Source organism: Borostomias antarcticus (assembly GCF_949987555.1).
Source record: "Borostomias antarcticus genome assembly, chromosome: 10".
Classification (NCBI taxonomy): Eukaryota; Metazoa; Chordata; class Actinopteri; order Stomiiformes; family Stomiidae; genus Borostomias; species Borostomias antarcticus.
The window spans coordinates 8,318,463-8,331,960 of NC_140243.1; the positions used below are offsets into that span (position 1 = coordinate 8,318,463).

At 43.1% G+C, this 13,498-nt stretch overlaps 3 protein-coding genes across 6 annotated transcripts; 2 read left to right on the forward strand and 1 right to left on the reverse strand.

The window, feature by feature from the left end:
* The first annotated feature begins 214 nt into the window (after positions 1-214).
* On the forward strand, positions 215-4,581 carry LOC311314456 (homocysteine S-methyltransferase YbgG). 2 transcript variants are annotated; one of them, XM_084444814.1, is made up of 9 exons: positions 215-452; positions 2,008-2,075; positions 2,172-2,344; positions 2,695-2,798; positions 3,060-3,221; positions 3,393-3,598; positions 3,824-3,900; positions 3,993-4,089; positions 4,534-4,581. In XM_084444814.1, the coding sequence occupies exons 1-8, from the start codon at positions 357-359 to the stop codon at positions 4,073-4,075; spliced, it is 969 nt and encodes a 322-aa protein (XP_084300940.1). In that variant the 5' UTR covers positions 215-356; the 3' UTR covers positions 4,076-4,089; positions 4,534-4,581. The 2 variants fall into 2 exon arrangements, with proteins under 2 accessions (XP_084300940.1, XP_084300939.1); XM_084444813.1 differs by lacking the exon at positions 4,534-4,581 and having other exon boundaries at positions 3,993-4,206.
* A 428-nt stretch (positions 4,582-5,009) lies between these two features.
* Positions 5,010-8,630, reverse strand: LOC311314453 (basic immunoglobulin-like variable motif-containing protein). 3 transcript variants are annotated; one of them, XM_084444808.1, is made up of 10 exons: positions 8,498-8,630; positions 7,434-8,008; positions 6,812-6,941; positions 6,506-6,601; positions 6,280-6,384; positions 6,089-6,183; positions 5,863-5,995; positions 5,634-5,717; positions 5,441-5,537; positions 5,010-5,334 (listed from the first exon to the last, which is right to left on the reverse strand). In XM_084444808.1, exons 2-10 carry the CDS (start codon positions 7,915-7,917, stop codon positions 5,026-5,028), a joined length of 1,533 nt encoding a protein of 510 aa, XP_084300934.1. In that variant the 5' UTR covers positions 7,918-8,008; positions 8,498-8,630; the 3' UTR covers positions 5,010-5,025. The 3 variants fall into 3 exon arrangements, with proteins under 3 accessions (XP_084300934.1, XP_084300935.1, XP_084300936.1); XM_084444809.1 differs by having other exon boundaries at positions 8,558-8,589; XM_084444810.1 differs by having other exon boundaries at positions 7,434-7,901; positions 8,498-8,561.
* A 282-nt stretch (positions 8,631-8,912) lies between these two features.
* Positions 8,913-12,670, forward strand: LOC311314455 (inosine-uridine preferring nucleoside hydrolase). Its single transcript, XM_084444812.1, has 6 exons — positions 8,913-8,959; positions 9,212-9,412; positions 9,960-10,142; positions 10,246-10,357; positions 10,458-10,594; positions 11,083-12,670. Exons 2-6 carry the CDS (start codon positions 9,230-9,232, stop codon positions 11,443-11,445), a joined length of 978 nt encoding a protein of 325 aa, XP_084300938.1. The 5' UTR covers positions 8,913-8,959; positions 9,212-9,229; the 3' UTR covers positions 11,446-12,670.
* Positions 12,671-13,498: the final 828 nt, after the last annotated feature.

Consider the following 13,498-nt stretch of genomic DNA (forward strand, 5'->3'; position numbering starts at 1 on the left):
AATGGAGAGTTTGATTTTTAAAATAATATTCCAAACGTCTTGCTATCATTAAACTTTTGTGTGCCGTATTTGTGATTTAAAGCGTTTACACGTTCTCACTCAAAAAATGTACGATTGTTTGGCCTCACTTTTATTTTGAAATACTTGGAAAATAAGATACCGGAAGTCCGTGTTGTTATGGTTGAGGCATCCATGGGTTGAGGGTGCAGTGCAAAGGTGGCTGATTTACCCATGGATGTATTAAGAGAACGGATTTACCAGACAAGCCCACATCTCATGCTCTATTGACCACTACGCGTAGCGTTAGTTAACTCACATTTATGCCAAGAAGTAGCCTGTAATGCTTGTCAGCGAGCATGGCACTTCATGAAGCATCTTGGATGAATGAGGAACTACTTGTTTTGGATGGTGGATTAGCAACGGAACTAGAGGCAACAGGTTTTAAACTACAGGTAAATTAACGTATCTCGTTGCGTATCTCTTCAGATGGGCGACTGTTCTTAAATTAGGCTAGTTATTATGGGCTGCAGCCAGCTATCCGGGCAAGTAGCCTACAGTAGGCTACCATATGTCCTCATCATACCTGCAAACTAGTCGCCTTTCGGCTACAATCGCCGTTTTTTGTGTCAATTGAATTGGGTCATTCATATGAATCGTGCAGATCCGGGGAGTTTTCCAAAAAGGGGGTGAGGGGAGAGTGACTGCGTTTGATGTTCAGGCTAGAATAAACCGTATTGGATAATACTAACTGGTTAGCTTGGCATAGATATAAGTACAAACTTGGATGCTACAAGCTAAATGTTATAGAGTGGTGGGTCAATTCAGAACGTGAAATAGTGACTAGCCACAGCAGACGAGGGTATAAATACAGATCCTGTTGTTGGATGTAACGTTGCTTGATCTCCAGGTGAATAACGTAAACGTCATGTCAACAGCGTCCAACATCCACTCCAATTGCGCGAGTTTTCTCCCAGGATCTCCTCATACAGCGTTTTTTCATACAGCCCAAATATCTCCAAAGCTGCTGCTGCTAATCACTTGTTAACGAAATCTCTGATCAGCTGTAGTTTGGATATTTTTGCGGTTTAAAATTAGGATAGAGGACACTACTAGTTGCCCTTCAAGCAGAAACGAAACTTATGTGCGGTAGCTTTCTTTCAAGGAATTCCAAAATAAAGGTCACGGAAAACAATTACTCAACAAAAAACTCTTTTTTTACTCACTTGGCATTGGTCCGAATGGTATACTGTATACTGAAGTATGAAGTCTACTGAATCTGATATATACAGAATAATATTTGGAGGGCCTATTCATCAGTTATAAGTGATAATAATGGGCAACCTTAATCTAAAAATATGCAAGCAAAGACAGTGTCATCATATCGATACAATAATATGGGTAAGACCATTCTAAGAGGAGAAGTCGTTTTTTGTCTTTTTTTTTTTTATAAATCGGTATCGGTATCGGCCGATCCTGAGGAAAATATTCGGTGATCGGTATCGGCCCAAAAAAATCAGATCGGAGCATCCCTAAAAGATATCATGTCTCCCTGTCTCATTCTTTCCTGCATTTCAGGCAATGGAGGTTGGTTGTCTTTTTTTGAGAGGCAACAGGGAGAATAATGTGTAAAAAAGTAATTGTTTGGTTGCTTAAGTAAATAACCAACTTTTTATGAGATATCTGTTCTCTCTTTTTAGGGAAAAAGAAACATTGAAATTCTGATTAAAATGTTTCAACTGTGAATCTGGATATCTACATAATTGTATTTGGGGTTGTAATTGGGATGGATATATTATGCGCCTCGCAAGAGCCATGTATGCCTACTCGCACACAGAAATTATATATATTACACTCCAAAAAGCGTCATTTGCATATTAAAATCACTAAAAATGTAGGATGCCCCCGGACCCCCCTACCATAACTTGGGTTCGGATCTGTCACCTTTTTCACTCTCGGGAGTTTGCAGGTCTGCATCATGCATGACCTCTTTCCATGTATTTTGCACAGGGTGATCCTTTGTGGAGTGCAAGAATATTGCATATTAATCCACAGGCTGTGAAAGATGCTCATTCTAGGTGAGTTTTAAAAAATCTGAAGAATAATATAGTTTTGTTGATATAATGGATATTCCATTTCCCTCATCTACTGAGAGGCTCTGCTTCTTTCCTTAGGTTCCTCTGTAGTGGTGCTGATGTTATCACAACAGCCACATACCAGGCAAGCATTGAGGGATTCATTAGACATCTGGACATGACCTCTGATGAGGCCAGCGAGCTGATGATGTCAGGAGTACATCTAGCCAGAGAGGCAGTAAAACAGTTCATAACTGATAATCCTTCACCAGGTGAGTTTCTGCTTAAGTTAATACATCACTATTGAAGGGAGGGACTGTCCAGGCAGAGGGGTCATGGGGGGGAACTGACCAGGGTCACTGTCAGTCTACTGCAGCGGTTGGTTGTTGAGTTTGTGCACCGCATCAGGAAAGAAGCTGTAGTGGAATCTCTCCTTCGCGGTCCTTATGCTCAGCCATCTTCCATCTCTCCAGTGAGATGGTGTGAACAGGTGGCAGCTGGGGGTGGTTGGTGTCTTCATAAAGTTATTATTATTATTTTGTGATGTGGCAGCGCTAGGTTTTGTAGGTAGGTGTAATAATGACATAAGTGTTTCACCTGACATTTTGTCTTGTTTTCTAAGACCGGAAGGCTCCTAAGGTGGCGGGCTCTCTTGGGCCTTACGGGGCGTTTCTGCTCGATGGTTCTGAGTACACAGGAGCCTACGCAAAGGAGATGAGCATTGAGGTGAGGGCAGTAGTGTAGTCAGTGTAGAGGTATGGGTCTTTTTCCATTGACACAGCATACCCACTTTTTAACTAAAACTAACATTTCTTAGCTTTTATGGTACACCCACTTATTCAGTCACCATTACACCACTGAGAGAAAGGCTCTGAGTCCGATAGACATTATGTGATATTATAACACATTCATCACCTTAAACATACCCAACAGATTCAACAGCAGTTAGTGGGGTGGACGGTGACGTGTCTTACTCCTGTTGTCCAGGAGCTGAAGGCTTGGCATCGGCCTCAGATCCGTTGCCTGGTCGCGGCGGGAGCCGATGTCATCGCCATGGAGACCGTCCCGAGTGTCAAAGAGGCCGAGGCCCTTGTGGAGCTGCTGAGGGAGTTTCCCAACGCAGTGGCCTGGCTCTCCTTCTCCTGTAAGGTAATTCTTACCCTTGTAGCTCATGATTAACTAGTTTTTGGTTGATTATTTTTTAAGTTATCAGTTACCTGAAAAGAGTGCGACAGCGTACTGTCTACATGCTGCATATGAGACATAGGGGACAAACACTAATTTGAAATGTAATACTGACACACACACACACACACACAGGACGAGAGGTGTGTGTCCGATGGCAGAGCCTTCACTGAGGCTGTCCAGGTGGCCAGGAGATCTAGACAGGTGGTGGCTGTCGGAGTCAACTGCTGCTCCCCAGCCCTGGTCAAGCCCCTGCTGGACTCGGCCAGCGCACAGAAAAGCCCAGACTTCTGCTGGGTGGCGTACCCCAACAGCGGGGAGGAGTGGGATGTAGAGTCTGGGTGAGTCTGACAAAATCACAGCAGTCTCACTCCTGGTACTGTATGAACTGTAATACCACGTCTCGCGTGGCCATCCTCCGCATAGATCCAAGTATTCAGGTTCTAGGATTTGCATTTTGATTGGCTGCGTAACTAGAGGCTGGACGTACCCAAATACACCTGGAAATATATGACATGAATATCACTGTTTACTTAACAAACCTCTACCAACCCTCTTGTGTTAAGGTGGAGAACATCAAAGAAGAGGGAATCCATCGCAGAGCTGAGTGTTGAGTGGGTGAAACAGGGCGCGTCATTGATAGGTAAGCCTAGAAGCCCAAATATTTTCATATCATGAATACTCAGGCATCTTTGTGTACTGACTCTTTGTTTCCAATCTTTTGTTCCTCAACAGGAGGGTGCTGTCGTATCAGCCCTGCTCAAATAGCAGAGTTAAGCCAATGGCTACGAGGAAATCTGGAGACACGTACCCCATGACTGTCTGATTGAAAGTATGTGCAAATCACTGTGATAAAAGCAGTGTTTGTATCTTTTCAAATGTGAATACAAACTCCTACTGCGATACAGTCGCACACATCAACCCTGACAGCACAGTTCAGTCTACTGATGCAACGATAAATTAATTGCCAAATAAAGCCACTTTATTTAAAGCTTGTAGTGTTTATAGAAATCTTAATTTATAAAAAAAAAAAAAAAAAAATCAAATCCACATTAATGACACATTTACAGCAGAGTTGGGATCAGTGAAGACATGGCTCGCATACGCTCATCAGAGGTGGAACAACACATTGAGGCCATACACAGAATATGAAAGCAAACATGCAATCCTATCTTTTTGGATCCTTTCTTAGATCAGACGTCCATTAATACCAACATAAAAAACTCACTCACTCTCATTCTCTCTTATTCATTCCTGATATTTCTCTCCTCTCCAGCTCGGGCAGGTCATTAGGAACAGATGGCGTTTGCGTTTCTCACCACAGGGTTCACAGGGGCATCGCGGTATGTCAGCTGCTCTCACAGCCACTGGGTTGGTTTACTGGACAGCATTTTACTAGTCACTGCATGTCAGTCACATTTTCAAACACCACACATCTTGATTTTAATATGTATACAAGGATGTTTTTTTTTTTTTACGTCTTGCATTTTAAATTCAACAATGTTGTTATTAATAGTGGTCTTACAAACAATGCTGAAATTTTAAATGCAATACACACTAAAAAGACTTGTGGTTCTTGTTGCACAGCGTCATATTATTTAGTAATTTAGAATAATCCAGAAAATCCATGTGCAGCTAATTAAGTCTAGATGGTTCTAAAACATGGTTTACATACTGTAAGACGTTTTCTCAACTTTTGTGGGTTTAAATTGAGAACCGTCAGCATCTCAGAACTCCTGATATCTTAATAAGAACAGCATGATGAGTTTCAGTCGGTGACGTCCTCCTCCAGGTCGCTCTCTGGGGAGCTCCTGTGTCTGTGCTCAGAGGTGTTGGACAGGCGTTTCCATGCCACCTCCTTCTGGTTCCCTGTGCTGTGCGAGTGACTGATACGAGCCAGGTGCTTGGCAGAGCTGGAGGTCTTGTCCTCTGAGCTCTCGGCGGAGCTTCCCTGGGCCCTGTCGGGGCCCTGGTGGTGGAGGTCGTGTCGCAGGTTCTCCAGGTTCAGGGCCCAGGGGCCCAGCTTCTGCCAGTTGAACCTCTGGAAGGCAATGAGGCAGTGCAGGTTCCCTCCCACCTGGCACAGAAACAGAGGTTTCTATGGTAGCATGACAGGACTCAAACAGCAACGGTAAAACAACTAAATGGTATGAGTAAAATGATGCGTGTTGAGTGAACTGTACCTTTTTGGTTTTACGGTACTGGATACCCCTCTCTGTGTGGCGAATATCAAGGTACTCTGGGTTTTGTGTGTTGAGATCTGTGACAATATCCAACCATCTAAAATGGACATGAGCACAATGAAACAACAGTAAAAAAAATAAAAATAAATAGCTAGCGTCTTACAAAAAACATGCAGATTGAGATTTCACCTACTTTTTACAGTGAATAGCAGGATTTTTCCTGCTTGGTTCACCAATGAGAATCCAGTGCTCCGTTTCATTTGTTGGTAGCGTTCCCCTTGAAAAAAAACAAAACAAGAAAACACATGGATTCTGCAAATGAAATATTACAATTCAACATACCGGTAAAAATAAATTGTGTCATCTTATCAATCCTATACATGACCTTCTGAGACAAGTAAAACAGACAGATCAGAACTCACCTGTAGGCCTTAGCTGCCTTGAAGGGGGTTGCTTCAAAGCCTACAGGACAAAAGTAGTGGTTCTGGCAATGGTAAATGTAAGCCATGGATTCATCCTTCAGTCCCTGGGTTAACTTCAACAATGCCCCCTCAGCTAAAAGAAAGTTCACAGGTAGCCATTAATTAGCACTGTTCACTAAGCCCACATCCAGTTTGAGATAACCGTGGTTAGATGTCTACTGCTCACCAGTTTCTCCTGCTGTCTTGTGTTTCCCATGGGGTTTGTATAGAATATAGGAGCATCCACGGACTCTGAAGTTGTCATTAATTTGCCGGAACCATCTGTTTAAACAGGGTGAAAACACTCAGACGTGTATATGGACATTGTTTTCAGGGAAAATTAGGAGAGTGAATAAAGTGGAGAGGATTTCCCAGTACCGCATCAGAGTGGCGTTCCCTGTGAAAGGGCCAAACTTGATCTCCTCGAAAGGAGGCTGGTACCCTAAAATATGCAGGGCCTCCTCTTGTGAGATGGGTGGAAGACTGAAAACATAAACAACACATGCAATTGTTGTTCCAAGCATCTTACTCCCGCATTAATCAAGCAGGAAAGTATGAAGTGTATTTATGTAATGTAATAACAAAAGGGGCAACTCTAACATACCTCCCTGCTCCAAGTGTGCTGTACAGGAAGTTCCAACAGGACACCAATGAGGAGATTCCACATGACGTCTTGTACTGAGGGCGGCTCATGCAATACCTACAGCACGGAGAGAAAGGCTTTGAATTGATTATTATATAACTAAAGATGTTTTAGGATGTCTAGGAGGATATGTCACCATGACAGTTTATTTTAATGTACCATGATGCTTTGGCTGAATGTGTTGTGTAAGTTGTCCAGTAAATTAAATCAATTAACCAATCTGCTTCATCATCATTTCAATTATTAGGACAACAAGCTCAGCATTACCATCTTCTGAGATCCAGAACTTTCCTCTGTTTGATGTCCTCTAGTGAGGCATGTGAAGGAACATCTTGCAGATTCCTGCTGGCTCTGTCTGAAGACTTCATCTTCTTTGAACTGAATTTCTTTCCGTTGCCTAGAGAGAAGACATAAAATTAGAGAGTGGTTTTGTGTGGCCTGTTATACCTTACCACAGCGATAAAAAAGCATTTCATTTAATTCAGCAGCAGTATCTCTGGATCTCAGTACATTAACACCGGACACTGACATGTTGGTTATCAAAATATGTTACGTAGGGCCCACATCTGCTGTGCCAATCCCCCTTTGTTCTTAAAACTAAAATACATCAATTAGATTTAGTCTAGTGGATGATTCAGCAGTGACGATGGAACAATGAGATGGATTTCATCAAGCGCATCGACTCATCATCCCTGCCCTCTGAACATCTCTGATGTAACTGCAAGTGTCATGAGGAGCAGATGGTCAGTTCTCATATTTCTGGCAGTTCTCGCAGCAGAATAAAAAGATACGATATCATGTGCCTTTCTGCCTCCAATCAGTCTAGGCTGTTCCCTCAGTAATATTCGCAGTGAATTAGAAACGAACACTGTATGATGATGTCGCTTACTTGTCCTAGTTTTTCGAGTTAGCACAGCATTGAAGTCAGTCGTGTCAATCTCCCACGCCAAGATTGGTTTGCCGTTGCTGGACAGCACCTCCTCCATGTCACAGTCCTCGTCTAAAGCCTCGTCGGGGCTCCTGGGTGGAACCGGTGAGAAGTCGCTGGTGTTGGACTTGACAAAGGGGGCTACGCCGTCCTGCTTGCTGGGGGCTGCTTCCCGGGTGGTGCTGGCGGGCCGGTAGACGGCGGCGGCCTGGTTGAGGAGAGCGTAATCGGAGCAGACGGTATAGAACTTCTCTCTCGAGTGAGTGACAGGGCAGGTCCATGGCAGCCTCAGCTCTGCGCTGGAAGCCCGGCGGGCCCTCTGGGAGTCCCGTGTGAGGGAACCCAACGGGCTGCGCTCATCCTCTCTGGTGGGGGGCTGCTGTGGCCGGGCCTGCTCACTGGGCCCAGATTGGTTCGCTTCTTGGCCTTCTGCATTGTTAGGCATTGGACAGAACACTTGGATGTTGAAAGGGAGAATTTTTTGTTTGAAGTGAAGGCCTAAGTTATATCTGTTTAAGAGGGAAGGGTTGTCTACTCTGCAGAGGAGAGACAAACAACATTGATCAGGGCTAGCCTGCACTATAGTATTGACAGTAGGAGTCCATGTTAAAGGCATTTTCATTGTGCAACATGATATGAGCTCAATAATAAACAATTCTGATTGTACAGCAATGTCTTTCACACGGAATGTAACGTAAACAATTCAACCCACCACAACATGAGCTGTAGAAGGGTGCACACCTGATGGGGTGTGTACCTACAGTAGCCTACTAGCAGCTCTCAAGGTGGGAGTGACTTTATCTTATGTCAAGATCACCCCTGTTATACTAGGGTTGCAGGGAAAAATAACAGGAGCTGGCAGGAATTCTACTCCTCATCAAGTCAGATTATCTGACGACAACCATTTCAGATGACCTGTCAACTCGGTGCACACAGGACTGGCTTTGATGACACACACGGGTGAGGCAATCAAACACGTATGCATATCAAATTGATAACGTGGTCCATGTATATGTTAAACATACCTTGCATTGATTCGCTGATATTACATCGAGACAGACAGTTAAAAAGCGCTACGCATTCACCAGATATCAGTTTCCAAGCAAGATAACCAGACGATGGGATGCTGAATTTCAGACGTCTCGGATCTTCTTCCGCTGCACGGCATTGACGGGGCTGTACCATGATATAAATAGGGGTGCTAAATATGTGTTTCCAACAACATTGTTTGTTATTCTCTAATGCATGGGGCCATGATTTGATCACAAACCGCGCATGACTTATACAAAATTGTTTCGATATACTAGCTTCTACCATCCTCATATATACAAGGAAATGCTACATTTATCCAAATATGTAACCTTACAGTTATGCCTGCTTTAGCCAACCATCCTTAACCAATCACAGCGAGACAGTTACGTAGGCGTTTAGTGCGTCTGCGTTGCGGTCACAGGGTGCAGTGAAGTTTAGTCAAACAACTTTCTCAGGTGAGGCACGGACACCACTTTCAACACGACTGCCGTTTTAGCTTACCACTGGTTTTAAGTTGCAAAACTATAAACATACCCTTCTGATTCTGATGCACACATATAGCCGTTTCAACTGTAAAGCCCGTCAATGATTCATGTCAATGCGCATATGCTCAAGTTAGCATAATGGCCTCAGTCCAATCCTGAAGTGCCCTGCCAATGCACTTTGCCAAGAGACTTTGATCAAGAGCTTACTTTCTCCCTTTGCAGGGACACATACCGTGCGCCATGGCGAAGAGGCTGATGATCATTGACACAGATTGTGGCATAGATGATGCCCAGGCCATCATGATGGCCTTGGCAGCTCAGGACGTGCAGGTTTTGGGCATCACTTGCTGCTTCGGGAACACGGGGGTGGAGAACGTCTGTCAGAATGTGTTGACCGTGCTCTCTGTCTGTGAACGAATGCAGGTGAGTCGGTGTTTAACCATCAGCCAAAATCTGCTCTAAAGTTTGTGCTGTATTCAATTTAGGGGCAGGTCGGAGGGACGAACTTTGTACTTTTGACTGCTGCCTCACCTTTGTCTCTTAAAGGAGTAGTAAAGGGAAAATGCAATTAGCCCGTTTTAAGGTTATGATCATATACAATGGTTCAGATCAAAACGTTGACAAAACTAGCACTTTTGAGAAAGTCTGATAATTGCGCTACCACCGTTTTGGTCATACAATGGATGTGGATGGGCACCTTGAAAAATCTTTCAAAAACATGTTAAACTCTCGATTTCAAAGACGAAGCTTATACAAAGAATAGGTTACAAAATGTGAATTTCAAAATATGAGGGGGGACATAGGCTACATGTCCTCTGTCCCAACTGGAGTTTATGCCCCTGATTCCATTGGTTAAGGCTACACAATTTCTTATAAAATCTTTACCGTTAGTCAATTATTACAAGGGTTAGGCATGTATCTGTCCACTTAGTGTTGTTCACATGATGCAGCAGTTGTATGATTGCCACAGATCCCAGTTTTCCAGGGTTCTGCAGGCCCTCTGGTTGGGGCCACCAAGGCCTGCAGTGATCACTTTGGAACGGACGGGCTGGGAGATGTTCTGGTGGACAGAGATGCGCAGTGGAAGGAGAAGATCCAGAGAGAGCATGCCGTCAACGCCTTGATCAGACTGGTGTCTGACAACGAGAAACAGGTAGGTGCATAGTCTGACTTATGATCTTCATGGCGTATTCTCGTGGGCAAAGTAATAATTTCACTACTTTCTTTGGACTGATTTGATCATCACTCTGTTCCAGGTCTCTCTGGTGGCACTTGGCCCTCTCACAAATCTGGCCCTTGCTGTCAGGTTGGATCCTACATTCCCTCAAAAATTGAAGGATCTGTTCATCATGGGAGGCAACATGGAAGGTAATGTCAGCAGTTACAACATCGGCAATTACAGTCAAAGTAAGGTTGTCACCATCTCCAGAAGACTTGCATACAGTATGTTCACTGTTTCACCTTGCAGGGAAAGGAAATGTGACATTATGCGGGGAATTTAACTTTGTGATGGATCCAGAATCTGCCTACATTGTACTGGAAGAATTCCTCTGCCCAACACACATTGCATCATGGGAATATTCTTGCAGAAATAAACTTACATGGGTAAGCAAAAAAATCAACACTTACTGTAGCTAGCTACTTACCACAGGTTTTTAACAGTGACATCTGTGAATGACACCCTCTAAAAATAAGAGTGATAGAACCCTTTGTAACAATAGAAACCTCTGGGAAAAGGTTCCATATACAACCTTTTATAAATTTTCATATACTGTAGAGCCCTTTTCAGAAATAACCCTTTATGGTTCCAAAAAGCATCTTACAGAGCTGAAAAGGTTCTATTGGGAATATTAAGGAACATTTCTTTCCTAAGGGTTCTTACAAATGGTCTATGTAAAACCCTTTTAAACGGTGCAGCCTCATCGGGACGTGTGTCCATGTGTGTCCGTTCGTAGAAAGAGATTTAGACCAATACCGTTGCACACCAGCCGAGGGCAGTAGAGATTGCTCATAAACCTGCTTACTTCACCACCCTGTGCAGACAGGCACACCAATAATCATTAACCAACTCATGTCTGTGTTGCGTTGAGTAGGAATTCTTTGAGGAGTTGATCAACCAGGATGCTCCAACAGCACGGCTAATGAAGAAAATCACCTCTAAGTGCTGGGCTTACTCCAGGGAGGCCATGATGAACAAGAGGGATGTGTACTTTGGGCCCGGCTTCGTCTCCTATGACGCCTATGCCGTGGCAGCATGCATCGACAGCAGTGTGGTTACGGAGAGAATAGAGTGCGCTGTCCGTGTGGAGCTGCAGGGGGCGCTCTCCCGGGGGATGATGGTAGTGGATCAGACTAACACGCTGAAGAAGAGCAACCGTGTGTTTCTGATGAAGAAATGTGATCTTGCCAAGTTCAGTCAGTTACTCATGGCTTCTCTCAGACTACCTTTTAAATAGTGTACCAAGGATTAGTTGTAGCAGTGTAGTACACTAGACTTTGTGAGCCATGTTATGTGCCATATGCCATACAGGATTAATCCACACAATGCAAATTATGTTAAAGGAGTAGTAAAGGGAAAAATCATGTTTAGCCCTGCTTTAAGGTTACTTATGATCATATACAAGATCAAAAAGTTGACAAGTGTGATAATTGCTCTACCACCGTTTTGGTCATACAATGGATGTGGGTGGGCACCTTGAAAAATCATTCAAAAAACATGTCAAACTCAATTTCAAAGACAAGAAACTCACTGAGGTGTTAGTTGGCATTCTGACATATAATTCGCCATTAAGTAAGATTCTAGTTAATCTGGAAAGGCTTTTTTAAATGTTTAGCATAGAACTATTTAGTCGCAGCACATACATGTGTAAACCAGGTCTTAAAAACGAAATTATTTTTAAATCTGTTTGCTCCGAGCAGAACCAGCATATTTAACGTTTCTGTTCTTGTGTTCCGCCACCAACATACCGTTCCTGAACGAAAAATAACATTCCGTTCACCGTTCCGCACTTGTTGCGAGCCGAGCCAGGCTAGCCACGGCCCACGAGGGCAAAGCCGTTCTCTGAGAGCCAGTAGGGACTCAATGTCAGTCAGGGCAGAGCCCACAGTTATAGCAGAGCCTTCGGCTCTGTGTCAGGGCGCGGCTACGTGCGCTCCACGAACCAATCGGGTAGCAGTATTCCGCGGGGGAACGATACAACCGGGAAAAGGCTCAGCTTTTTTTTCTTTAAAAAAATACAAATAAAGTTATATAGGCCTACTACAAAGAACGGTTTTAAAGATTTCTAATTAATGTTTCTGTTCTGGAACAATTAAAGACCATTTCGTTTTCGATCCTGTTCCTCGTAAAACCGTTCGTTTTCGTTTTTTGTTTCTGTTCCTTGAACCGGTTCGGAGCCTTGGTGTAAACTTCTGCAAACTAGGTAGCCTAGCAACATAAACAATAACAGTAGCTACCGTAAGTAGTTCCACTTCCTGAATCCCCTCTGCATATTGATCTACACATCTACAACTGTCGCTTCAATCCAAGTCAATGGATTTCATAAAATGATCAATAAAACCCTACAGGATTCATACTTTGCGGCGAATTTGATGTCAGATCTGAACCATTGTATATGATCATAAGTAACCTTAAAACAGGGCTAAACATGATTTCTCCCTTTACTACTCCTTTAAGAATGTCAGTTTCAGTTGTATTAGGCTAATAAAATGCACTTCACTTGTCTGATGCCTTTTATTTCAATTTGGTGACAAATGTAAGCAGCGAACAGTATAAACTTTGGTCCCACTTTACCTCTAGTTAACAGTAATTATCTGTAACTACCTAGTAGTATAATACTTGTAGTAACTACATTGTAGTTACATAGGATCTGCATGGTATGATTTAGAGGTGCAGGTTATTACACAAGTGAACCAGGGGTAAGTGGATGCTAATATTGTTTAGGTAACAACCTTCAGCTGCCCTGTTGCGCCCCTATACCTTGGTACACTTGTGCAGTAACCTATAACGCTAAACCCTAATACCACATCATTACATAGCAGTTCCTATGTAACAATTGTTCATACAGGTATTGCTAGGTAGTTAGACAATTAATGTGCACTTAAGAATAAGTGTTACCCAAACTTCAAAACTTAATCAAGTATTCTTTAATTTAATCCCTTTTAACTTGACCAACTTAAAATCAATTCTAACAAGTTTTTTTTTCCTCTCAGCAGAATCCAATTTTAAAATTAAATTTGCCGTGGGCGATCCTGGAAACAACTTAGAGGGCATTAAACTCCCAATTCTTAAATTATATCCTGGTCATAAAATGTTATTTCCGGCATACTTTATGAAAAGTTGTCCTGAATGTAACCCACTTTCAAAATACACTGGTGCCAGAAATATATAAAAAATGGAAACACAGTATGTTTACAGCATGTGCCCATTCAAACAGTACTGAACTGAGCCACATGCTTTCCACACACAAGTGCAGCCTCACCCAGAAAACATGAATCATCTGAAATCGG

What these genes read in the sequence shown, in the direction of transcription:
- LOC311314456 (XM_084444814.1), top strand. Translation starts at nt 357, where the DNA reads ATGGCACTTCATGAAGCATCTTGGATGAATGAGGAACTACTTGTTTTG. An exon ending in AACTGATAATCCTTCACCAG is followed by an intron (nt 2,345 to 2,694) that starts GTGAGTTTCTGC and finishes TTGTTTTCTAAG; the next exon opens with ACCGGAAGGCTCCTAAGGTG. An exon ending in GAGTGGGATGTAGAGTCTGG is followed by an intron (nt 3,599 to 3,823) that starts GTGAGTCTGACA and finishes TCTTGTGTTAAG; the next exon opens with GTGGAGAACATCAAAGAAGA.
- LOC311314455 (XM_084444812.1), top strand. Translation starts at nt 9,230, where the DNA reads ATGGCGAAGAGGCTGATGATCATTGACACAGATTGTGGCATAGATGAT. An exon ending in TGTCTGACAACGAGAAACAG is followed by an intron (nt 10,143 to 10,245) that starts GTAGGTGCATAG and finishes ACTCTGTTCCAG; the next exon opens with GTCTCTCTGGTGGCACTTGG. An exon ending in CATGGGAGGCAACATGGAAG is followed by an intron (nt 10,358 to 10,457) that starts GTAATGTCAGCA and finishes TTCACCTTGCAG; the next exon opens with GGAAAGGAAATGTGACATTA.
- LOC311314453 (XM_084444808.1), bottom strand. Translation starts at nt 7,917, where the DNA reads ATGCCTAACAATGCAGAAGGCCAAGAAGCGAACCAATCTGGGCCCAGT. An exon ending in AACTCGAAAAACTAGGACAA is followed by an intron (nt 6,942 to 7,433) that starts GTAAGCGACATC and finishes TCTTCTCTCTAG; the next exon opens with GCAACGGAAAGAAATTCAGT. An exon ending in GTTCTGGATCTCAGAAGATG is followed by an intron (nt 6,602 to 6,811) that starts GTAATGCTGAGC and finishes TCCGTGCTGTAG; the next exon opens with GTATTGCATGAGCCGCCCTC.